This window comes from Pteropus vampyrus, unplaced genomic scaffold (assembly GCF_000151845.1).
Source record: "Pteropus vampyrus isolate Shadow unplaced genomic scaffold, Pvam_2.0 Scaffold22, whole genome shotgun sequence".
NCBI classification, from domain to species: Eukaryota; Metazoa; Chordata; class Mammalia; order Chiroptera; family Pteropodidae; genus Pteropus; species Pteropus vampyrus.
In genome coordinates, this window is record NW_011888803.1 from 5,023,627 (window position 1) to 5,051,441 (window position 27,815).

General features: G+C 31.7%; 1 protein-coding gene and 1 pseudogene across 10 annotated transcripts in view; both read left to right on the forward strand.

Moving 5' to 3' along the window:
• Positions 1-27,815, forward strand: part of ADGRL2 (adhesion G protein-coupled receptor L2) — a 179,000-nt gene that overhangs the window by 12,773 nt on the left and 138,412 nt on the right. For all 10 annotated transcript variants that reach the window (XM_023528050.1, XM_023528055.1, XM_023528052.1 and 7 more), the window contains exon 2: positions 21,650-21,822. In XM_023528050.1, coding sequence (XP_023383818.1) covers positions 21,750-21,822 — 73 coding nt within the window. In that variant the 5' untranslated portion in view covers positions 21,650-21,749. The remainder of the gene's footprint in view (positions 1-21,649; positions 21,823-27,815) is intronic.
• LOC111736809 lies at positions 19,509-19,627 on the forward strand (annotated as a pseudogene).

The window sequence follows — 27,815 nt, forward strand, 5'->3', positions numbered from 1 at the left end:
GGCTTTGATTCTTAATGAAATCTCTTGTTGTGGATTTATTATTTTATTAGCTACTCTTTACTAATGTGAAAAGCCAGATTGTTATTGTTGCACAGAATGACCCTTTGAGTATGGAAACTTGTCTAATAAAGAGATTTATGGTACTGGCATGGGCTTTTATATAAGTATTACCCTGTCAGCATGGTCATGTATTATCTTAACAAGTCTATGCTACATTTATGCAGAGCATTTTCATATCAGGGTGAGACTGCTTGCAACAGCAATTACACTTCAATAGGATTATGATGGTATGTTTCACAAAAATATACAAACGCTCCTTTTCTATAGAATTATTGATAGGCATCCTGGTATTGCCAACTTTGCGTTGTCTTAAAATGATAAAAAGAGATTTCTTATCATAGTTGGTCTAAGTATAAAAGGCACCGGAAAGTAGAATCTAATATTACAGTTCATTATCTTTTTCTCTCAAATAGCACACCTCCCTTCACAGCGAGGTAAGGGTTACTAGAGAATTCATTTCAGGAAAATTGTTACAATGGGAACAGTAACTGTCAGGGAGTGCATAACTTCTGTGAGGTTATTGGAAAGGCACAGCTAGGGTAAGTTCTACTGGTTCTGTCTTAAATTTGAAGGTAGACTACTGAGTAGTTTTTAAAATTAGTGAAATTTGAATCCATTGCAAAGAAAATGTGTTATTGAAAAGTTACTATAAAAGTATTGTTATATTGGTGACATTTATAACAAGAAAGTTAATTGATCTGCACTTTGTTTTAAAATAACCCTGACATTCTTTGTAGGTAATCAAAGAAATTTTTATTAAATATTTTTGAGTAATAAAAATAATTTGAATTATGGTATATCATTCTTTGCTCATTTGTATCTGTTGAGTAAATGTGTATGCATTAATTGTTCTTGCATCTGAGCAGATTAAAAAAAGCTATATTATGAGCACAATATAATATGAAGAGTAACTGTACAGATAAGGGTAAAATATGTTATGAATGTAGATTTGAAATCATCTTTTTAAATATAAAAGTGGAAGGTTTTACTTAAAAAAAGATGATACATTTTTATACTCTTTGAACCAAGTGTCAAATATCCTAACATGTTAACAGTTTGAAGGGAAGTTAACAAAACATATAACTAAAAAATATTCAAAAATGTACATACCTGTTTGAAGAGTTTGGAATGCAAAACCGAATCTGCATGTTTTAATAACTATGCTGGAAAAAAATGTATTTTAAATTGCCTTATTACCAGGATTTAAAAACTAATGTTTTTATTTTAATTATAAAAATAGATAAATTATATTAGTTTTCCTTGCTTTTTAAAAATATGTTTCAAAGGTATTCCTTTTTGTCTTTTTGATTTCATCAAACTAAAATCTAACAGATTTAAAAAGACTACTTTTTATTACTTATACTTTAGTATGATATTGTGCCATTCATATGATGTTTCTAATTCAGAGCTGTACTGAAGCGTGAAATCTTAAAATCTTAGACTATCAAATTTCTGTTCATGTTAAAAAAGAATAAATTGTAAGGTATCACAAAATTTCTCCATAATTTAAATGTAATTGTATTACCTTTACATAAAAGTAAACACGGCAACTAAGGAAATACCTGAAATTAAAAATAATATTTTCTACTTCTGAATAATTTGTCTCATTTGCATGATTTTCATATTTTAATATAAATATGATTAGTAAAATTGCATCTTTTGGGATTTATATTTAAAAAACATTTAATCATTGCATTTTTGTGTAACCGTTTTTAAAAATTAGTTTATATTTAATGCTCATTAAATCAGATTGTTGGTTCAAAAGCATTTTTTTGGAACCAATTGTAAGTCAAAACAGAAAGGCAATTGCTATTATCAGACACCCTGAATAAAAAGCTAGTTTAGTTACAAGGAAATGGCTTAGCCCAGCATTTTACTATTTGTCAGAGCATCGTAACAAATGCTTTGTTATGTCTTAGTAGTAATAACTGGCCTGCAATAGCTATTGGCTAATGCAAAAATAAGAACCTGGACCGTTGCAGTTATTTGAATTACACTTCAAGAAAATGTGTTTTACCTCTTTGCCATGTGGGGTTCAGAAAGCAGCTGCAACACATTAAGGTATTTAAGAATACATTTTAAAAGCACTTTTCTATCTTTGTATTCTTCGCAAGATTTTGGGGTTGATTCATGCTTATAAAATATTTTATAAAATGGTGACAATTATAATAAACTTGGTGGTCAGATATAACTTTTATACTTTGCCTAGTTTAACGTAGTTACTTTTTTATTTTCTTACTAATTCCTTTGTATTGTGGTACAAAAATGTGAAGAAGTACATAAATTCTCCCAACATTTCAGCCTAGAAAACTATCATTGGTTTCATTAAGAATAGATGTCTTTTAAAACAGTTGTTAGTCTGTTATTAATATTACATGATAAAAAAATTTAGGGACTAATCTTAAGTATCTTAGAATTCACATTTTCTAGAGTTGTACTTTTCAAAAATATTTAGAATTGATTCTTAATGGTCTCAGTATTCCTAAAAACTTGGAGAGTAAGAATTAGAGCTCTTTAGAACAATACTAAATTGAATAGCCTGTAAAGTAACCATTGCTTAAATATTTTAAGGATATCGAGAACCTTGCAGATTACATACACTAATAGCCTCATTTCTCTATATTGCCTGTTAATTCTGTGAAAATCAAGAGGCGTAAATCCACAAGGTTGCAATTAAATCACTGTGTTAACTTTTAATTGAAAATAAACTAAAATATAGCTTTACTTTGTTAGCTTACTTTATTAAAAATCGATTTTGTCTGTTTATTAGTCATTACAAAGTCATGTATTCATAAAATTGATATCAGATTTTTTTGCACTGTTATGAACACCTTTTCAGTATCTTGTATGTTGGTTTATAATTTTTGCTATTTCTACTGATAGCATGTTTTCTTTAGATGTTTTAATAATTTGAAGTTACTTATTTCTAAAACGATGGCTGAGGGCCTTCTCTTTTAAAAAAGAAATCACATCTTTCACTTGACTTCCCAAGGAAAGCTGCTGTTTATCTTCCTAAGAAGAGCCAAGATATAAATTTAGGGATTAGTATCATAGTAAACATATTTTATTTAATGTAGAATGATATGGTGGTAGTCTTCAGAGCATTTCAGTATGACTTAATATATATTAAGCTCTCAATGAGCTATTTGCCATATCTTCATGTTTGGCATTATTCAGCTCTTATAAAAGATGTATTTAATATTTGGTCAAATAATCAGTTATTCATTAAAACATGAGCAATCTTTTTTATACTTGTCTGCTCTTATTCAACCTACAAAATAGAAACTTTATTTCATGTACTTTATTCTCAAGTAAAATATTGAAGTTTTTCATTGAAGTGTGTCAAGTGACAAACTGAGGAATGTATATATACTTCCATCCTGTAATTAAATTTGTGTTATGAATAAGATGATTTTAAAAGAAAAAGTTAGTTTGCATGTAAAAAGATTTGTATGGGCAACTACATAGCACAAATTATGCCTGTGATTGGCCTGCCATCCTACTTTGTTTTATTTATATATTCGTTTCAACCAAAACATGGTAAGACAAATATATGTATTAGTTCTTGGCTGGATTTTTCATTGTCTTGATCTAATTTTTCTGAAATGAGATCTGAAAATCGGGCTCTATTTGTTACCTAAATATATAAATTATTGCATTATGTGTAAGACAAGTATCTATTGATTTTTCTCTTCTTATCTCCTTTTCCATTAGAATCTAAGATGTAGATAATTTTTTGTGGTAATTTTACTGTTTTAATTTGTCAACGTTAATTTATTGCATAAAAGATATTTTTAAAAAAGTAAAAAATGTATGCAACCATGTATAAGGATAGACTTTTAGATAGAGAACTATAACATGTATCAATTCAAGTAGTTGAAAGTTAAACTAAAAAATATTAGGAAGAGTTCCAGGAAACAGTATATAAATTTGGCTAAATAGTTGGAATTTCCATTAACACTGCTTATAAAGGTTAAATTTTGAATAGTATCACTATACCTCTCTGACGTTTTAAAGCTCTGTTTAATCTATTTGAATATTAATTCCTTATTAAAACTTCAGTAATTTACCTCATTTTAACATGCAGTCAAAAATTGATGAAATTTAAGAGTTTAACATCCAGGTTAAATTTTTTTGAAATCACCTCTCACAGTGGTATATAGAAACAGCTGTAACGGCGGGACATCAGTCTGTTTTTGTTGATATTACAAGATTTATGGAGAGACTGAAAAAGTTTTAACAATTCAGTGGAAATTAGAAGCTTCCTATCTTTAATAGTGAGCTTTCTTTATATGTACTTTGAGTTTTATTGATTCTGCACAAGCACAGCAGATCAATAAATCTAGAACAGCACAGGTTTTGGTTTAATATATATAAATATTACAAGTTTTATAAAATTGAAAATCGTTCTTAATTCTAACTGACACAATCAGTATTTTGCCTTTATCTTTGGTTGTTTAACTGAAAGGCAGATGTTCCTGTCTTTGGAATTAATTTGTATTCAAGAGTTTATTAATATATCTAAAACTACTTAAGCCAACTATTCATTTATAGGGACATTGATAAGGTACAACTAAGATCATAAAGGTATATTTGAATGAAGTCAATCTTAATTTTTGGCAGCCTTGTCACCCTTCTATTTTGTGTAATCTGTAGTTTTCTCCGGGCCAGACAATAACCACCAAACCAGTGTGATTCAGTTTTTGCCATTACCCTGCCTCTCTCAGTTTTGATACACTGTATTAAGATGCATGCACAGTACTAGAAAATTATTACTGTATACAAGAATTCCTTTGAGAGTGGCAATAAGATAAAAATCATACGCAAATTATTTTTTGAAAAATCTGTTATTTCATATGCGAGTACATTTTCTGTATTTCACAGCAACTATTCCTAACAATGTTGCATGTGTATAAATGACAGGTGAGGACTTGGATAAACTCTACTAATTCACAGTATTTATAATGCCTTGATTTTACTTTCAAAATGTTATTTTTGGTTTCCTACCATGCCACAGAGGTTATTATGGCAGCACATGTGGCTTTGAAAACATGACAGAACTTCTAGCACTGTTTGCCAAAATTGCCAGACCAAAAGTATGCATTTGCTGGCTTTGGTCTTAAAATCTGTAGTTTAAAATATTGATTGTCTTTTACCCTTTACAAGAACAATTTTATCTATAAGCACATTTAATCTAGTTATCCATGAACTTCTGGGTTTTAATTCTAGTCATTTTAGATGAACAGCCATTTATTAAGGCCCTGCCTGGCAAAATGTACTGTAGAAGAACTGTTCTCTAGGTGCTTATAATCTCATGAGAGAAACACATTTCCACAAATAATTATAATATAAGGCATACTTTAATGACATGCCAATATGAAATGTAGAGGAAAGGCTGTAGAAATACAGGGTAGCTCAAGTGAATTCAAAATGAGTAAGTTGTATGGAGAAAAGAGACCCCATATTTGTAGATTTGAAGGCAGAGAGGCATTCTGTCAGATGAAGGGTTTTTGAGGAGGACAGGTTAGAGATAAAGGCACTAAAAATGAGGCAGAAAATGATGCCTTAAAGAGTAAGTATGGAAGTATGACAAGCATAGGAAGTGGAAAGAGATGAAACTAGGATACTAGTTTAGGACATGTTATTAAAGAGTCTAATCTGCTAAGATTAGATTTTATTATGTGTACTATAAAAGCTGTTAATGTTTGTTGACTGGGAAAGCAAATAAATTTAATTTGCTAACTCTCAAGGTGGTATAAACAAACTATAGTGGGGAAATACTGGAGGAAATAGAAACCTAGTTGGAAGGTGTATAATGGTCAAGGTGAGAGGCGATGGCAGTGAACATATGGGAAGATTTTTGTAAGGATGAGAGAGAATTTGGTGACTGAATGAATGTGGGATAGAGGAAGACACTAGAAATCAAAGCCTAGGTTCTAGACAAGTTGTTCATTCTTTCCATTAGCCTGCTTGAGGGCCAGGGATGGGGAGCGAGCCTATTTTTTCTGACAATATTTTGAGGTGCACACATTACACCAAAAGAAAACCAGCTGCACCCAAGATTGTTTCAGGTTGATAGGTATATTTTTAATGTGATGTTTTGCAAAAAAAAAATGTAATTTTGCTTTATAAATCTTTCTAAAAAACATCAAATATATACCTGTGTATGTTTATAAATGATTATTCATCTTTTTTAAAGTGCTGATTAAAGTGAAAATTTTATGTGGATTTAAGGCTATAAGATTTAGGTTTTTTGTTTATTTGTATTTTATTTGAAATTTCTGTAAAGTAAACAAGACTATGAAAGTCAGTTACTATAATCTGGTTAGAGAGAATCTTTATTTGTGAAAGAATATTTTTGTCATGATCAGACCTGTTGAGATGTTCTCTTTGTTCAAGGTCATTTTAGTGATATTCTTAACAGCTCTTTAACCAACTAATTTGTATTTTCTGAAAGTTTAGGAGTCGGAGGCTTTTTAAAAAAAATTTATGGCAGTTTACCGTGGCTTTCTCTCTTGGCATCATGAACTTATACATTGATTCTGTTGGTACACAGGAAATTTCCCAGCTACATCTTGTTCATTATAAGAGTAATTAAAGTATTTCCTCAATAGATTTTCAGTTATTTAGACTTGCAATAACTTTGTATCTGGCTAATTATGGGTAACAAGGCTGAACAACAACTAAAAGTACCTATCAGCACCTATCATCAGTGATTAACTCAGAGTAGGTTTTCAATATATTTTTTGAACAATTATTATAGTAATGAAGATCACAGTAACTTGCTCTAGAACCTCACTAGTTTCATATTCCTGTTATGGATGTAGGAATGATAAAGGTAATAATGAAACAACTGATTTTTTTTTTTCCGTGCTAATCTAAAAGTATTTCTTGCTTCCACATGATAATGTGCGTGGTGCCTTTTATCATAGTGCTTAATAGAGCTGCTTAGATGGAAAGCTCTCAGTAAATGCTTGTTATTATTATTGATGTGGACTAAATTTGGTTCACATTGGTTTATATATTTAAGTGGTTGATGTCTTTTACAATTCATTTTCACTCTAGATTTGTTTCACTTTTTTCTGTGATTTTTGTTTGAGAGATTCTCTCTTCCTCCTTTTCTCAATTGTGCTTAGAATTTTTTAGTATTTTTTTTACAGGGTTTCTATTATCGTTGCTATTTTCTTTAGATATAAATCAGTGACTGACCTGACTAACCTTTGTCAAAGTGGATGTTCCGATATTGAAAACAAGAAATGTTGATCTTTTCCCATCCACTTGGAAATATCAGTATTTTCTGCTTCCACTTTTACTATGTGATTAAGTAAAGAGGATGTAGTTTTCTTCATTTTACTTTTATAATTGATGCCTGACTGAATTACCATATGGAAAACATACAAGTAAGATTCTCTTTTGTAGTTCTTCTCCCTTAATCATAGCTCCATATCCCTTTCCCCAGATCATCTCAAAGATTAGGATTCTCCCATGTATTACCAGCTTTAAAAGGAAGTCAGAAGAGGATGCTTGTCAGCAGATGTCCTAATATGAAGGCTGACTTCTTTTTTTGACTGGAAGTGGATCAGTGATGTTGAAAATGTAGATTTGCATAAGGTAATCAAAATGAATTAAAGGGAGATTAACTAAATATGGTTGTTGATACTGTAGTGTGAATTTTATTTAGTTGGTTAAGGAAACCATAATACTATAAAAATGTTTAAAAAGACATTTTTAATGGTGATAAGATAAAATCTATAAAGAAGTTTCAGCAAAATATTTTAATAAATCCATGATGTAACCATTTAGTCACTTAGCAAACAATAACAATAGCATTTACTATCACATATAAACTTTTGCAAAGGTGGCCCAAATTTCAGCATCAGGGACATTTTGTAGTATTCCAGGAGCCTTTCTTCTATAATTCCTTTCTTCAGTGGATAGGTATCACAGGTGGATTATCTTTGCTTTTACTTTGTGAAATAGTAGCTTTTTTGGAGAGAGGTGGTGGTGGTTTACCTTCCAAAATGTCTTCTACTGACTAATATTAAAATCTGATTAAAATCTCATTGTGTTCTTGCAGTCACAGCAGAAGACCACTATAAATTGCATTGTATGAAACTGAATAGTAACTATGGTTTGATTTAAAGTATTAATAAGATCTAAATCTATACATCGTAGCTGTAGGGTTTCAAGATTTTAATTTAATGAAATGTCAGAACAATTTCTTATATTTAGTTTGATGAGCGTTATGTGAGAAACGTGTGTTTCTAAATTAGGACAGACATATATTACATTATTGACAGAGTCTAATTATTAAAACCTGTTAAATTTCATATTTAATATTCAGATATCTTTCTGCAAACAAGCTGCTGTTTTATTATCAATATTGTTTGATTCATATATTAAAGTGATTAAATTGCAAATTCTGGTCTGAGAAAAGGATTTAGTAGACGTAGCCATGGTTTTTCAACAGCCTCAGTAAGTCATAAATACTAAAGAAAACCAAACAAACCTAAAACACAAAATTACAGTGCTGCATGCATTATAGGCAATATCAGATGGCTGAAGATTAATTCCCAGTGTGAAATTTACTGTTTTTTCTTATAGAGTGTGAGACATAAGCCCAAGATTGGTATTGGAATGCTAATATCAGCCTCGTAATTTTGGAGAAAAGAGATATGGATTTCAACTTACTCATTCTCTGTTTTGAATAGTGATAAAAGTATTGTACCCATATGCTGTCTTCTCTCTGTAGAGGAATTTTACTGTCGGAAATAGTATTTTCTCAAAATCAAAATATTGATAGCAAAATTTGTAGACGTGGAAGCCTACTTGACAAAAATTTTTGCGATAGTAATTTTTTTGTAATTTTAATGTACTTCGAAAATAAATATCAAATTTGTTTATTTCCTAAAATTTTTTTTTTATTTAAAGTCGAATTTATCAGGTTTTTTAAATATAGTTTTATATAAGTTCATGTTGCATGATACTTTTAAGAAGTTTTAAATTATTTTTAATATTTTAAATTATAAGTTGTTTTTGTAGACACTATTAAATTTTCAAGTATTTTTAAGAGATTATTCTGTTAGAATTTAGTTGGACCTGAGTTGCAGGTTTAGTTTCTTAATTGTGGACTTGTCTGCTTCCTCACTCTTATAATGAGGAGGCTCAGTTTTTACAACTGAGGTTTTTAAAACTCTTCTCGAGAGGGGTTTATTTGACTCTTATAAATGGTAAAAATGATAATGTATTTTATGCCAAACAGTGATGTTAAACTTCCTGAAAAATAGCCATTTTTATTTTCTGTGTTTTAAATTGGCATTTCTCAATATTTAGTTAAACATTTAATTTAAAAAAATAGTCTGAAGTATGAAAAAAATTCCTTGAAAATCTATTTTAGGCAATCTCTTAAGTTTGTTTCCAGTTCTTAAAAAATATATATTTCAGTTTTACACTTCAGTTTCTGAATTCCATTCACTTTTCTTTATCCTTTCCGTTATTGTGTTTGCTACTTCCTATAGTTTATTCATTCAGTCCTTTCCTCTCACTCTCTTCTTCCTATTTACCTACCTTCCTTTCTGTCAAAAATATTTCTCATGTGCTCTTTGCCAGGCATTATGCAAGAGTGCCTGGCATTGAGGGTATAGATGTGAAAGCCATGGTTTCTGTTCAGTTTGCTCACAAGAATTTGAAAATCATACTTCAGATACTTTATGATAGTGCTAGGCACATTATACTTTGGACACAGTGGCAGTTTTTCCCTGGTGTGTGTGGTAGAGATTTAGAGAAGGGGAGGGACTAGATAGTCAGGTGGTGGGCCTAAACTGAGTCTTGGAAAAGGAATTGTAGTTGGCCAAGGAGCAGGTGGCAGAGGGATTCCAGGCAGAAGGAACAGCATAAGTATGCCAACAAAGTTACAGAGATGAGGGTAAGCCTCTTACGGTCCAAAAATCAAATTACCTCAAGCTTAGATGTTAGCTAAAAAAGAAATACATTAAACATTATTATAATTTTTCAGAAATTTGGTCAGTTTATTATATATTCACTGTATTAATCACCAGGATATTACACTACTCATCAGAATCAAGATTGAAGCGCTGAGCAAAAGCCATGGTCCATATGGAGCACTTATTCTCTTAATTACATTAAAATAATTTGTAACGTTATTTGTGCCCTTGGCCTATTTCCTTATCTTTTGCATCGTTCTATTGCTTGTAATATCAGTCTCAGTGCCTTGAACTAAGTATGTTTCCTGAAATTTTTTTTGCTTTGTTTTAAAGAGAGAGATGTTGAAGAAAGATAAATATTGAAGATTTAGACAAGAGATTTTTAAATAGTTCAAAGCTTAATTGAAGAGGAATCATAAGGTAACCCAATAACAACTACCATACAAATGATACATAGATAATCACCATAAGAATTTGCAGAAGGAAAGGTTTTTTTCAGCTTGAGGTGGTCAGGTTGGCTTTTTGGAATGGGTGGTTTTTAAACCTATCAAGTCTCTAAAGAATTTTTGGAAAGAAGGGAAATGCTTTCATTGTGGCTAAAAAAATCTTGAGTAAAAGTCAATTTGAAAGACATATTTAGAATTACTGAGCAAAAAAGTTTGACAGAAATAAAGAGATGGATTAAGTATTTTTCAAGTTAGATCTCTGGGTTCTTTTCCCAGTTTTGCTTTTTACCACTTTTTTTTTTTTTTTTTACACTTTCTCTTTTTACCATGTATCCCCCAATTGTAATTTCTCTGTTGTTAAAATAGAGATATTACATTTGTTGTGGTAATTACAATGAGATAATAATATATATACTCGTGGGAAAAATATAAGATCAGTCAGTTTAGAGATCTGCCTTTGTGAAGTCACAACCCCAAGTATTTTCTTTGTCTTACATATAAAGCGATCTCTAGGATTGGTTCCAGTTTTGCACATTTTTATGTTTTAGAGTGAAATTAAGAAGATTAGTCTAATGGAGGCTGGCAAGCTGGATGGATGGTGAGAAATCAGCCATGAGAGTTTTGCAGAAGTTTAAAAAGAGGTTAGTGTGGAGGGAGCGAAAGGAATGAGAGGGGATTAAGACATTTCAGAGAAAGAATCAATAAAACAGTGAGTGAATGTATACCACCTTAACATGAAATACCTTTTCTATTAGCAGAGCTATATTTTACCCAAACTTAAAATGAATAATGCTTCAGAGGATTCTTGGTTCTAAGAACTCTAGTTAGAGACAGAGCTAATTTCATTTATGTGTGTTTAGATCAACATGCACACTTGTGCACATTCAGCAAGCTTGGTTTAAAGAAAATCTGTTACTTTATAGGAGATGTGATTTTTTTCTTTTACCATTTCACACTAATGTTTTTCTTTGTTATTTTAAGTCACCAATTGAATATGTATATAATTCACACTTAATCAGTATATTGGTCTAGAAGGTTTTCTAGGAGACTAATAATAGAGTAGAGGCTTCTTTAATACATATGACTATATAAAACATTATTAATGTTAACAGATGTTGCACTTTAATCCCCTAGAATGATTGTTTGGTACCAGCAGGAGATTTATTAAGCCTGAATTGTGTGAAATTGTGTGTGCATAAGCTGCTACTTAGATTGTAAAAACGCTATTGAAAACTGTTAAAGTTTTAGCTATAATTGGCAGAGAAGTATTAACTGTGCTAAAAGAAGTATGTGTGTATGGTTGGCCCATGTGCTTTAACCTTTTTATCATTTATCTTCTTGTATTAATGTCACTGAATTATTAATTCATGAGCCAGGGTGGGAAGTGTGAAGGCACTATTTAAATATGTGTGGCAAATTTATCCTTATCGCTTAGAGACATGAAAAAAAGTCATTTTGTGTTATCTGTAAAATGGAAAAGGACGTTTTAAAATTTCATTTACAGTAATCTACTTCACTTCCAGTAAAACACCTAGATTATTACTACCATAATACGATGCTCTTATTAAAAATTTGTAACCTTCTCCACTCTTTTGTTTTATATGTAAAAGTGATAGAAAGGTTTAGCCTTCATGTATTTTCATGTGATACCTATTAATCGTAGCTTAGAAATGTTATTCTGTGGTATGTTACAGCATGACTATTTAATTTTAAGAAACGTTAGATTGCAGAAAATAAAAATATTTACTCTAATAGTAATAAAGTATTTTGATTGGGGAGAGTCTAGATGTAGGGAATTGAAAAGCTCCAGAAATACTTATTCTATAAGAAATGTGTGCATTTATTGTGACTATAATTTTTTGGAATAAGATTGGTAATTTTGGCCTTGTAGAATTTTAGCTTTATAGCAGACATTCAACAAATTAGAATTCAGCAGTTTTCTGTTAAATACAGTGTGGAACTGGGCTGTATCCAGTATTTCATATGGGTGAGTAGCAATGGTGACAAGCTTCAGGAGTTTGAAGCCACTTTTACCAAGTTTTTTGAAACCCTCATACTAATGGTAGAATACCTCAGAGGTCTTGTCCAAACATCGTTACTTTTTCAGTCTTCCGTTACTGACTGTTTAGATTGGTTTTACATTTTTTCCTGCCAAACAAAGTAGTAAGATAGGTTATTGTGGTAATGTCCTTTATTTTCTTTTCTGGAGTTTCTCGCTAAACACTCTAAGCTGCACATATGAGTCTGTTACACATATACTGAAACACTAACTTGTTTTAGTCAGTATAATGCTGCTTTATTTTGTTTTTCTCATTCTAACATAGTTAATTTAACTTTACATTAGCATTTAAATTAATTTCTTAAAATAACAGACTAAAGTTGATTTGATTATTTTGGCAGACATTGGTGGTTATTGGTCAGTCCATTACTTGCCTGAACTGCATTCATTTCTTTATCTTGTGTCTGTTCCTCTAGAGCAGGGGTTGGCAAACTATCCCTGGTGGGCTGTTTTTGTAGTCAAGTTTACTGGAACACAGCCATGCTCATTCATTACTCATTGTCTGTGGTGGGTTTTGTGTTACAATGACAGAGTCGTATAGTAGTGACAGACTGTATGGTTCTTAAAGCCTAAAATATTTACTGTCTAGTTCTTTATAGAAAAAGTTTACTGATCCCTGCTCTCTAATACCAGTCTGCATACTTCCTTGCTTCTCATCTTCCCAAACATATGGAATACTATTTGTAGTTTTTAGCTTAAGAGATTTGAAGAATCACTGGTTATTATCATTGGTAATTATTATTAAGCACAACTTTATGCTTTTATTTGTGGAGTAGCAACAGGGAATATATTTTCCTCAGATTTCTGAGTTGAAAAATTTTAAAAAATTGTTGAAACATTTAAAAAAATAACATTAGTCTTTTAACAAGTAAGAGAGTCTTGGCAAATAATTCAATGTGTGGATAATTCAATTCAGTTTTTCCCAGGTTTTTAATAACCTTCGTTTCTTTTTATTAAACATCACCGTTTTATAACATCACTACTTTAATGTTGTTTGAAATTTTAAGAGATTAATAAATTATATTTTAAAGTTGAAAGACCCTTTTCTAAAAACCACATACCTCCTCCACTCCATTATTGAGTAGTTAAGTAGCACTAACATGTAAAACTTGATATATTTTAATTTTTTAATGAACTAAATGAAGGTTTTGTTTTTAATTTTTTAATATTTCACAACTATTCAAAATGACTCAGTCATTATTGTTTCTTATAGTTCTGTCCATGAATATTTCTCTTGCCTTCTCATTTGTCTCCTAACGCTATCGGAATCAGCCATGCCAACCACATAGAATCCTACTTTGCCACTGAAAGAGTCTGTTTTTTTTTCATTCATTTAGACTACAACTTTATTTCTCATAATGTTAATTAAGTTAATTTTCAGAAATAATTGACATATTCCTCTTCTCTACAACTCAATAAAATGCTGTTATACTGAGTGTTGCTTGTAGATACAAGTGTATATGGTATGGAATGTAAGGCTTGATGGAGATTGGTCCTGGGTAAGGCACAGGGATTTCCTCTTCCTGGAAGAAGCCCACAGTGTCATCCTGCTTTTTGATTGTATGTAGTTTTCTCACAGAAGCAGACTGTGCAACATGTGAGCTGAATAAGCCTCAGATTATTATATTATGGCCACCAATGTAATATAATTTGTAAGTAGGTTTAAAAAAAATTTCAGAAATGGTAACTTCTTTACATGTAATTTTAAAATTAAATTTATTAGGATCATTGCTGAGACATTTTGATAGAAGAGATAAGCCCATAGTGAAACATACTGCAATAACCCCTAAAAATCTTCCTTTAGGTTACTTTAGATGGATTTAGAACCATAAACCTGTAATTGGAGTTATAGGGAAAATAATGGACTAGTAGATTTATTGTATATTTCTACCCATGTATATAATTGTTGAACTTGAAGCATAGATGTTTGTGAATTGTCCAAACCCTTACAGTGGTAGGTTAAGCTGATATTCTAGAGAGTGCTCCTGATTTCAGTCTTGGACTCTTTTCATCAAGATGGCATTAGCTGATCTAGGTATACATCTCAAGGGAAACACAGGTCCAGAAACTGCTTTTATTTCTCTTCTCATTATTTTTGTACAAATTCACTTATTACCATTAAGTTTTTGGGAATTTAGCAATTATTCATATTTGGGGTCTTTGTAATTTTCTTGTGTGTTTAATTCCTAGAACATTATTAATTTTTTGAAGATGTCAAGCATATTTTAATCTGTTTTATAATCCTTTAGAACCTAACACAGGAACAACTAATATATAAGATAAAAATAATAAGCAAAGACGTAACACTCATTTCAGTACTCAATATCAAAAATATGTAGAATATAATCACTAGATATTCACTGACTTAAACTGACATACGTGCAGTTATGATTAATATCTATTTTAGAAGTAAGAATTGCAAGTTTAAATGACACTATGTATCTGGACATAGTTTGTAAATGAGTTCTATCATTTATTACAAAAGGCAATATGCTATATACTTAAAATTTTCAACTTCTTACTGAAAACTTCTTATAGTTAATTTTTTTTTGTATTTTTAAGATCATTTGACATATTTTGCTCAGATTATCTCATTACTTCTAAGAAATCTTTGGTGATGATATTGATGATTTAATATAGAACGGATCCTGGGTCATTGTTATTTCATTTAGTGGTTGTACATATAGACCAAGAGGGAACATGAATATTGATTCAGGGAATGGCTAGTAAAAATGATACATGAACAAAGGATCCAGTGCAGTGAACCGAACATAAGATATCATCTTTGGAGCAACAATGGATTTTTTTCTTTTCTATTTGCCTGAACAGTGATTAGTTCATTCATTAGGTACAATCAGTGATTAGGTGAAAATTCTCGACTTCATGTCTCATCGTCATAAGAAGAAGGGTGAGTACAGCACAATATGATATTTTGTGAGAGATCACATTCACAGAAATTTTTATGATTCATAAATTAAACTTTATCATAGGTGGTATGTATGTATAAGAAAAAACGTAGTATATATAGTACTTTTCCAAGTTTCAGGCATCCATAAGTTGGGGGGAGTCTTAGAACATATTCCTCTGCGGATAAAAGGGACTACTATAAATAGCTTTGATTGAAATTCAGACTCTGCCACCTGCTAGTGGAGTTACTTTTTCTTTCTAAACCTCATATTTCTGACCTTTATAATACTGACATCATAAGGATTAGCGATATGTGTCTAATATAGTATTTCACACATAATAGGCACTCGGGAAATATTTTTAGCCATAGTACCCATGATTTGTATTCAACTCAAAAAACTGCATAAGAATTCCAGAGTATGGGAAAGTTAAAGGGCAATATAATGTCTTAGAGCTGGAGAGGACTGCCATTTAAAAATAGCTCTCCCTTTCCCCCAAGTGTAGAAAAAAACTAACTTCTATGTCGTAGGTATGTTATAATTTTAATAATAAATAATATATTTTAAACGAATGGATTTTTGAGTTGTTTTTTAGTAGAAAATTTTGGAGGATGCTATCAAGTTTTTATGGTATACAAAGTAATATTTTGAACTAGGCATGTAGCTTTTTTAAGTTTATGTTCAGTCATAAAATGTTCCCTGCATTGGTTTGAAATGACAGCCATTTGTTTTTATTATTTCAACTGGAAGGATTTTAATGAAGAGAATGGCAGACTGCCCTGCATTGTGCCTCTAGTTTCTACAACTACAAGCCTCTTTTGCATGCTCAGCAAGACTCCTAGATATTACTGCAGTAACAGATGTAATTTACTAGGAGCATTCCTGAATTTCCTGAACTCTTTTCCTTTCTGCTCCTCCACTAAGCCCTCTCATAGGAGAATTTATCCTTCACAACAAAGAAGTTTCAGTAAAGGGTAAGATCAATAATGAATGGTAAGGGGACTTTAGCATAAATAGTTCGATTAAACTACGCTAGACTTGATACCAGTGTCCGCAGAAATGAAATGGATAAAGAGGGTAGCAACTGGTGGTTGGCCACATGGTTTTAAAATCTCTATCTTCATTCCCAGCCCCAACCCTATCCTCGTGAGGTTAAAGAAAATAAGCAAATGCAAAGAACATTGAATGCCTGGAGCTAAAAAAGGCTTTGGAATTAGTGATAGCAAAGGTTTTGCTTAGACAACTTACTGAAAGAAAACTCTCAAGGGAGTTGATGTTTTCTCCTGTGTTAATAAGGAGGGGAAATTGTGGCCTGTTAGGACCGCACATAAGAAGATATTTCTGAAAAATGAACCACCCTGATGAAGTTTAGCTAAATTGAAATGCAACTAATTTGTTTTCCATTTTCTAAGCCTTTGCGTGGAGACAGAGTGGGATTGATATTATTTTTGTTTTAGTTTTGGTAAAATATAGAAAAGCAGCTTTCTTTTGCTAGTAAATTCTGTCCTATCATGATTATGATTTTTATAGCACAAATAAGATCAGAAGGACTGACTTTGCACAGCCGTCTTTAGCTTTCATTCAGAGTTGACATACATGCAGTGCATAGAATTTTAGGTGTACCCAAAGCATTAATGTTTCATTTTATACAGCATCGGTGCATAATAACAAGGAGGAGTAACTCTGGTAGGTCTAATGCTTGGATGGCTCTTCCCTTTCCCTGTTCTCATGCTTATGGTTTTGGGTTTAATATCCATTGCTCCAGCAGGTCAGTGTCCATGAATAGAAATCAAAGATAAAGCTTTAGATATGAATCTTTATGATGGCTTTGCTCGTAATAGAATATCAACCTTCATTAACCACTTTTAGACAATTTTAAATTATCTTTTCTTCTCACTAATTTGAAGCCTTTTTATCTTCTTCTTTTATTGATGTTTCACAAATGGTTTTTATTTTTTTCTATTTTTGCTAATTTTAAGGTTAAATGTGATTTCTTGGTAATGTTACATAAATTTACGATAATAAAACTGATTAGTGGTGTTTTCTTAATTTTTCTAACAGTTTAAGGCACGAGATGTTTAATGTACGTCATAAATATATGCAGGTTACTGTCTGAAAGACTACAGCTAACTGAACGTTTTAAATAGTGTATAAAACATCAAGAACTGTTAGGCTATAAACAGTGCTGAGGCATATTCCTGGAAGTCATTGTTCAGCTTTGGAAGATTTAGTAGTAATGATGCATTAATTGACTTTTTACATGACAGAGTAATAGGATACTTAGATTAAAAAAAAAAAATCTTGACAGAGGTTTGGTAGAAAATGGCATGTATGGTTTATAGAAAGGAGATTAGGTTGAAATTGTTTGAATCTTATTTGAGGGATAAGAGAAAGTAGGAGGAGGCTGTACATTATAAGTGGCTTTGATTTTTTTTAAAAATCATATTTGTAGTTTAAGGAGAAATGTCTGTTTCCGTTTTTATTAAGAAACGAACTGTTCCTTAGCATTAGGAGGAGTTTCGTCTTTGCACTGTGCCTTTTTTACTCCCAATTCCTCCTTGAAAGGAAATTTAATAGTCTTTTTCTGATTTTGTTTCTTCTTTTTGTTTTGCATTGTGAAAAGCTTTTCCTGAGCTTCATTTTGTGGGTCATTATACAGTTCGAAGGAAGAGTGTTAACTGTAAACGTTTATGTGTCTGAGTATCCTTTGGCTCGAGTTTGATTTAGGAGCAATGTTTTCTTGGGATTAGTTTCACCATGTTTGATTATTTATTCCTTCTATCCTTAGCTGATTGTGGTTTGCTAAGTATTTCAATTTTCATTAATGTTTTTTTAAATGGAAGATTGTTTTTAATTTGGATCACAACAGTAAAATCTTTTGACTTGGTTTTCAAAATTGCATTTAAAGATTGAGCTTTTGAAAATAATTGTATTTGATGTGAAAATGATTGCATATCAGTTGTAGAATGAGAAAAATAAATTTGATGTTCTTTTTACTTACAGCAGAGGGAGATGGACAGACTTCAGCTTTATTTGCATAAAAGAAGCAATGATTTTATTACATTCCAGAACCAGTGCTGTTTGTTAGAAATCATTTATACTGTCTCATAATTGACTAGAACATACTTTTAAAATTGTTTCACATTTAAACCTTAAGAATATACTGAAATTTTACTGTAGTCAGAATCTGTTCATAAAATTCTCTGGCCTGGCCAGAGACCACAAAAAAGATCCTGGTTGTGCGGTTTCCTCCTTCTTTTCCTCTCACTAACAGAGGTTTTCCTATCTTGGCAGCTGTTTCCTCCAAGGCAGTCATCGGTCCCTGATTTCTTCCTTCCCTTTCTTCCCACAAACAAGGACTCTTTCAAAGAGCGGATGACTGAAGACAGACTGGTCTTGGATCGCTTTAAGAAAGTGGAAATGTGTTCAAGAGTTGTGCATGTGGGCAAGCGGCCTGTGTGCAATTAGTTATTGAAATGAAAGTACTCATTACAACTCAAACGTGGACAGTCAGAATTCTTTGCTTGAATCTCAGGCATTCTAAAGGCTCACTTAATTTTATTTGTAGTAATGAATATACCTCATTCACACATTAAAATTATTCTAATTTCTTCCCAGATCATTGAACAGTCTATAGGTTATAAGAAATTGTTGATTGATGAACCTTTTCAATGTGACAGGCCATGACATTATCTGACTTCTCTCTCTTTACACTTTCCATAAAATAGCTTGCAGTCTTAAGGCAGGGCCTTTGCCACAGCAGTTGTAAACTGCATGTTTACTTTTGGTTTTGTCTTTTGAATAGTGTTTGGAAAGTTCATAGTGAAAAATGAATAGAGACAGTTAGCCAGTTTTGCAGGGTTGTGTGCCATGTGTCTCTATCACATTAATTTTTGATGTATTATTTTTTAAAAATATATTTTGCATTCAGAAGAGGAAGCTTGTTCTCCCCTTTGTTTTTGTCCTATTTCTTTGGACAGAGAAACATCTGAAATGTTCTCAGAACTGGGTAATATCAATTTGACTCTCCTAATCATGATACCTTGTTGTCTTCAGAGGTTCCAGAGAGAGCTGAAAAAATTGGGCTGTTGTTGTTAATGGCCATGCCACCCTGAACAGCCTGATCCTGTTCCGATCTCAGAAGTTAAGGAGGGTTGGGCCTGGTTAGTACTTGGATGGGAGACCACATAGGAAGAACGGGTGCTATAGGCGTAAAAAATAAAAAAATAAGGAATTGTGAGCTGACAAGGTCCTTGTAATCTGTGAGGTCAACCAAGGGGGTTGCCTTGCCTAAAAAAAAAAAAAAAATCAGGCTGATGTTGGGTTATGGGGAAGCATTTTTATCTCTGAAACTATAGGCATAATGAAACAAACTTCTTACTACAGAAACATCTTGCTAGTTTCATCTGTGATTTTATGATCTTTAAACACTAGCTAATAGCTTCCGATTAATTTCTTACATTCTTTTCGGTGTGTTTGTTGGTTCAGAAAGATAGTGACTTTATAGTGTGGTAAGTGTTCCAAACCATTTAGAATCTGACCGCTTATCCATTGAAATTACATTATCGGGAACTGGTAATAAAATATAGTGAACTTCTAATAGACTTACATGTGATACATGAAGCATGTAGCAAATGCAGAGTAACTCAGATAATGTAAAATAGATAACTCAGTGTTATCTAGGAATTTTTTTTCCCTAAACTTTATGCTTCAGTGACAGCATCTAAATTATTTGAGGTTTGTTTGTTTGGTTTTTTTTTTTGAATTACAGACACAACCTCAGAATGGAGTTTATTTCCCTCACTGCTCCACGTTCAAAAACTTTTATTTGCAGCAGGTTAGGAAGCTTAAGAAAACTTGGTAAGATAATTACTTAGAAGAAAATAATAGGAAATTAATATAAAGAAAGAGTTAAAATGTCCCTTAAAAGAAAAAAAGAAATATGTAATTTCTTGGCTCTTAGAAGCTAGACAAGGAGGCTAGATATATTTGGGAACTGCCTGCATTTTTTGTGTATTATAAGTCTCTTATTTACTCTGATTCCTCATGTTACCCTAGAAAGAAGTAAAAACACTTCTGTAGAACCCAACAAGTGAACTGGTCTCATGTGATTCTAGGAAATGAGAAGTACCGACTGAGTCACATTCCTGAAGTTTTTGTATCCTCTCCAGTTGTAGAACTGGATTCTTAAGGGCGTGTCAAAATTAGACTTGGCTCTAGGTTTTATGTTCTTTGCCATTCCTCCCCCAGTTTCTTTTTTTTTTTCTTTTTTCTTTTTTAAATAGAGATGTAACCTTGGAGATAAAATCATCATGTTCTGGAGTTTTTACTTGTGTCCAGTTAATGGACCAACCTACTCACAGATGTAGATTTGATCTTAGAATGTTATACCTTGCTATAAGAAAAAACAGTATATGAAAATCTTAAATTTTAAAATGAAGTAATTCAGAGACTTGACTATTATTAACCATTTCATTATATCTCAACTGTATCTTGCAAGACAACAGGATAAAATAGTAGGTAATACTGCTGTTATTACTAGAAACAAACCAAAAAAAGTAAGTATTTATAAAATTCTGTTAGAGGTATTAGGTATTAAAGCTAGTACAGATGACCCTTAAACAATGTAGAGGTTGGGGCACCAACCCCCACACAGTTGAAAAATCTGCAAATAACTTTGACTGCCCCCCAAACTTAAAGTTGTCCATCGATATCTGTGGGGATTGGTTTCAGGACCCCCGTGGAGGCCAAAATCACAGAGACTCAGGTCCCTTCTATAAAATGGAGTAGATCAGTGCATACAGTTGGCCTTTTGCTTCCGTGGACTCCCAACAGTGGATCAAAATTAGTGCAGGTATTTATTGATATTAAGTAGACTCTCACATTTCAAACCTGTGTTGTTCAAGAGTCAACTATGCTTTGATAAACTAACATGGCATATTGAGCAACAGATGTATTATTCTAGAATGACTTTGTAAGCTTTTCAAAGAAAAATTCATCATTAGGAATTTATATAATTATGTAAATTCTTATGTTCTAGTTGTCTATAAGTGTTTTTTGGGCTCTGATATGGGGCTCATATCCAGTGTATAGATGAAAAAAATATATACCTTTTTTAAAAAAAAATATTTAGAAGAGTGAGGGAATGAAGGGAAGGAAAGAGAATTATTATTTTTGTAGATTTTATAATGCAGCATGACCATAGAGTAAATGATGGATTTGTTTGTTTTTCAGATATGAAGATCAATGATGCAGATTGCTGGGTTCGATGAAGCTGGGCATGTATAACTAGATTCATTAAGGAATACAAAGAAAATATTTAACAGGATCAATAATGGTGTCTTCTGGTTGCAGAATGCGAAGTCTGTGGTTTATCATTATAATCAGCTTCTTACCGAATACAGAAGGTAAGATGCAATTTAAATTTTATTTTTTATATCCAGGAGAACTTAAACTATGTGATCTCATTTATATAGAAGTGGCTAGAATTAGCTAGAATAATGCCAACTGTTTAGAAATATGTGTTAAAAAGATTTTCTGAGTGTTGAATTCTGTTTTTGGTAATTGAATTATTTTCATTACACAGCTGTAACAAAGTGCTAGAAGTCTGAACTTACATTTTACATAAATTTATAAATATAATCATTGTAAATAATCCTGAGAGAAGTAAATGAAAGCTTTCTTTTGATATATATTTTATATTTATTGACTAAATTTATTCTAGTAAAATTGAAACTATTTTGTGGCAACTCTTTTACTTCAGTTTTAGTTTTGCCTACTTCTTAAGGGTGGTCATAGTTCAAAAAATACAAATTATTGCATATTCTGGAAGATCTTATTTTTTATAGTACTTATCTGTACCTTTTTGAAGATAGATCTGGTTTTTAAAGAATTAAAAAGATGTAATAAAATAATTTGTACCATCATTTATTAATTACTGTATGGATTTCCTGGTATTCATTATTTCTTTAGTCTTACATGTTATTTCCATGTGAAAATAACACCCTTCCACGTGCTTTTTACAGAGTAGGTTAAAATTAATATGGAGCTAAGATGTCTTACTATTAGAGTTGATAGTGGTAGCTGTTCTATTTGACATGAAAATACATTAACTTGTAAAATCTGTAAAGAATATAAAATGTGAGAAATGCATATAAAACAAAATGGATATTTTGGTCTCAATTAAATATTCTTGAAGAAAGCATTTTAGAATTTTAAAATTGGTTTTATGTGTATTTTTAAGTGATCACGTTTATACCTATTAATGAAATGCTAGGTAGAGAGAGGCCTACTGTCAGCTAATAGATAGAAGCAAGCTTATTATTCCAATGTATTTGTGATAAGTTTCATAATGTTAACATTTTAATTTTGCCCAAAGAATTTTGTTTGAATTGCTCGGTCCAAAATTGTTTCATTATTTTCTCCTCGCCCTCCCAGTTCTCTACTTTCAATATGTTGATATAACTCAATAATGTTATTCAAAAAAATAACAAATTTAGGAATATTTTAAAATAAGTATTTCTATATTCAGAAAAGTAAATAATCACTTGGATTGAAGTCACGTGAAAGTTATAAATAGGTTAATGTTTTATTTTTAGAAAATGTTGCTCTTTGCATCAGAATTAAGATACATCAAATCTAACATTAAAATGTAATATGTCTGAATGAATAGTATCCTAATGATACTATTGGATTGTTATGAAAATCTTGTGTGTAGTCTGTAATTTTGCATCTGTTTTTTTGAGAGGAAAACCTAACTGAATTCCTGCTGTTATGTTTGAATGTTTTTATATATTTAAAAAAAGATTCCAGGTGTGGACCAATGGCTTATTAGTCCACATAATGAAAAATTTTCCAATCAAGATCGAGACCACTTTGCTAGCACAGTAGCTTAACCCAGAAGGGGGTTAGCAAACAGAGACTTCTTCATGAGATACTGCAGTTTTATTTCTAGTGTCGCCTATCAGGTCAGAATTCATATCTGCTGTTAAGAGAAATTTCATTTTTGGCACATCAGGCCAGGGGCCAGGGGGTGTTGCTTTTGAAGCAGTTCCCTCCTACAGGTAAAAAGAGCCTTGGATGAACCCACACTGCTCGTTATGGGAGTATACACAGTTAATGCACACTGTTCCACCATCACATGGTTTTGTCTTAGCAAAGTTTTATATGACATGATAGTCCCTCATTGCCAGAAAGCGTAATGCTTTGTGAACACCTATAGAGAAAACCAATCAAAGTTAGGTATGAAAGCACAGGCAAGAAAATATAAATTTAACCATTTAGCCATTAAGTTTCTTCCGGGCCCTCATGTGATTGTTACCTTTTCAAATCTTATAGAGATGAGCACTTTTTATATTAGTACTTGGATTGTTACAGATAAACTTAGAATAGGTTTCTTAGGTGGTTTCCTCCCTCCTTCCTCATCTACTTAGTGACTAAATTGAGCCAGGTGCTTAGGATTCAAAAATGCACCAGGCACAGTTTCTGCTCTTGAGCTCATTGTCGTGTGCAGGGCTTGAAATCTTTGAGGCCAAGCAAACAAAGTAACTTGAGTGTATGTAGCAGGCCCATGGATGCAGCAGACAGGGAAGTGCTTGCTGGAAGACCCATGATTGCCATTCCAGTATTTAGCCCGGTTTTGCCAGTTTTCTGGCTTTACAATACAAACCAGACATTACATTTTTAAGTAATAGCAACTAATTTTTTTAAGACATAACAAGCCTTTGTATTGTATTCATCTATGAACCATGCTTTCTTTTTCAGAGCACCCTCTCCCTACCCCCGTTTACAGTAGTCTTTTACTTTAGTGTGTGATTTTAAAGACAACATAATTTTGGATTTGTTTTACATCTATACATATGAGAAGTAAATTTCCACATTTGCAAGAAGGACTTATTCTATGTTCAGATGAACATTATAAGTACATCATGTTTTGTGTGTATATAAGAGCAAATCATTAAGCATTTTTATGTTTTACTGTGGTAAAAGCTAATTACGTATATAAAGTTTTAATTGTTAGAATTAGCTCATCTCCCTCTATATCTCTTCCAGTTCTTTAAGAATCAAGCCTTACCATTAAAATTTACTTGCTTTTGAAAAATAGGAACAATGTTTTACTTATTCTTAAAGTCTCTCCTCCCCTGTGTATTTTTGAAAATTATGTTTTGAATTTCCAAATAAAAAATGATTATAAAAGACCAAACTTTCAAAATATTTTGTAAATTTTTCTTAGAATTGATTTTATTCTTGGAGAACTGACCTCAAGCCCTTCAAAAATCAGTTTTGTTGAGAAGCTGGTGTGTTTTGATTCTTTTGGCCGATTTTTATAAGCATAGTAACCCACTGTGGAATCATGTATCAGTAAGTAGGAAAGTAAATTGAATTTTTGTGTCCTAGAGAATTAAATTATGGTATGTAATGGAGCCCTGGAAAGCATAAGTCAGACATATGAAGGCTTGCTCAAGTGACAAGTTACAAATAACAGCAGTTCTTCAGCAAAGTCAGTAAAATAGATTTCAGGTTGAATTCTTTATGCAGTAAGTATGTAATTAGATTTCATTAGTCAAAATTTTAGTTAATTATCTCAAATTATATTGTTGCTTATCCTTATTTTAAAGAAAAACATTATGCCAGGTATAAGTGCCAGATATTTTAGATACAGCATTACATATTTATTTTATACACATCAAGAAAATTTTAGAACATAGCTATAGAAAAACAGTTTTTCGTGTATTTTTAAATTCTTTAAGCACATTTTATAATGACTTTTATGTTAATGATATCTTACTAAAAAGGATATTTGGCTGTAGCATCTTTTTGCTAGTTATGTGGCAGATAAAAGTAGATCTAAGGGGTAAATATGAATTAGAAATAAGTTTTTGGCATATGTTTCCTTCAGAATGGTCTGTAATTTACTGGAAGAAATAGTAACTTTGTTCTCCAAAGTTAAACTTAAAGATTAAAATAATTCAGACATATTCATTTATTCTTTTTTCTTTCATTCTTTTATTTATACACACAGTAAATGTGTATAAAATTTATATTTGCACACACATGCACATATACACACATACACAGTACGCATAGAATGTCAGCTTCAGCTTCACAAAGGCAAAGATATTTTTTTCCCCATCACTGATACGCCCAAGTGCCTAGAATAATGCCTGGTTTACGATAAGCACTCATTTTATATTCATCACATAAATAACATAAATCTTTGATGAAGGTCATGATCTTAAATAGTTAGAGAGGGGACAATAAGCAGTTGCAATAATAGGGCCACGAGTGCCATGATGCTGATATTCACAGAGGTATTGGAGTGAAGGGTGGTTGAGTTAGGTGTGAGTGTATGTCAGGAAAGACTTCCACCTAGAAGTGATGATGATGCTTGAGCTGAATCTCAGTAGAAGTTGAATAAGTTAGGTTAAGACAGTGGTGAGTGAGCATGGTGGTGAGGAAAAAAATCAGTGGAGAGAAAACAGCATGGATGAGGAATAAAATGTTGCAGTAGGTCTCCAACTTGAGGAGCAGCAGAATTACCTAGAAGGTCGGGGGTGGGGCCCAAGCTTTTGCATTCTGACAAATTTCTGGGATGACACAGATGTTGCTCAGCTTCACACAAGCACTATAGTATTGTATGTGTGCAGGTAGATGAGGTGAGGTGTTGGAGTACATGGGTGTGGATATAAAGTAACTTTAAAAAGCTTTTTTGAAAAACATTACGGTTTAATTCATTGACTCAGAAGTAGGAAACAGTTGCTTGCTGGGGGTTACTATCTATACCTTTTCATATAGCTTTTTATTCTTTTGATCAAGCTACTTGGGTATAATTTTAGTCATCAAAAAAAAAAGGATTATTTTGTTACTCTTTTTTGACTGTACTAAGAAAGAAAAAAACAAAATTAAAAACTGGCTCCAGATTGGATAAAACAACATATTTTCTGTTAAGGATAATTGTGACAATTTCAGAGCTCCTAAACCTTTCCTTCAGTTTGTCTCTTTTCATTGTGATAACCTTGTTCTTTTCTTTGTTGGGAATAGCTACAAGGCTACTGCTATGATAATGCTGAATTAACTTACTGTAGGGATTTTAGATTTCCCAGTCTAGCAAAATTGACTATTTTTGTTCATTTCAGTATATTTGATTAGTCGAAGGCTAGGAGGTAAATTTTCAGTAAGGTGCATGGGGATTAGGCCGTATGACTCCTATTAAATTTAATGGGAGTCACAACTCCCATTAAATTAATAGGAATTGTACAGCATATCTGTATTCGCTGCATAGCTAATATAACCTTATGTTTTAAATTCACAAATTAATGTAAATTAAAATTGGTTTAAAACAATGCATTTTTAAAAAATGAATTTCTTTATATTTTTAGTGCAGATCAATGTGATTTTTAATCCTTAAGAGAATACCTAACTGTATTGCTCTTAGGACACTTTAAATATTCCTTATTGTATTATATGAATGTATTATAACTTGATTGCAGCAGCTTTCTTCTGCATAGGTAGTGATGTAATTCAGTTTTAAAAATATAAATATTAATGCCACTTACAAATTATACGATATTGCTTCATATCTTATAAACACCAAATGCCTTATAGTGCTACTACCAGGATTCACAAGGAAGGTATTTTTGTTCTGAATATGACTCAAGATTGAAAAAAATAAGACTAAACTTACTAGGATACACTGGCATTTTTAAAAAAAGTTAACTTGAAATACACTTTGGTCATCTTATATACCAGTATTCAGTGTCAAAATATGCCATATTTTATATATGAAGATTAATTAAGTTCCAGTGCATGATTAATGATTTTTTTTTCCTTTATACTTTCCTCCCACTTTCTATTCTATTTCATTCTCTCGTGCTACTTTTCCAGTTTTAGAAAAGGTTTATTTATCCACAGTCTGTTTATTCACCACTATGTCTGTTGTGGGAAGTAAAATGTCATAAATCAGTGTGTCATATACGTTAGTCACCTGACAGACCTCAGTAACATTGTATTGCTTGGCTTTTATCAACCTTTATTTTCTGACAGAAAAGACTACATCAAATGTTTAATAAATCTGTTACTATGAAAAAATAATTTGTTAAAAGTAAAGAGATTATAAACTTGTCTAATAAGAGTAAATGTTTGAAATATTGATTTTATATCTACATTAGGCATTTATCAGTTATTGTTATATTTTGAAAGAATCAATAATGTAATAAAGGTAGCTTAATTAAAAGCATAGGAAGCATGTAAAGCACATTAATTTCACCAAATGGTAATTGTGTTAATTAGTCACTCACTGAATAATTTTAGTTTTGATGACTCTCTTGCTTTCTTTTTTGAGTTAATATACCTTTCACTTTTTCATATTATGTATTTAGGTTGTGGTATTAGAGAATAAGAT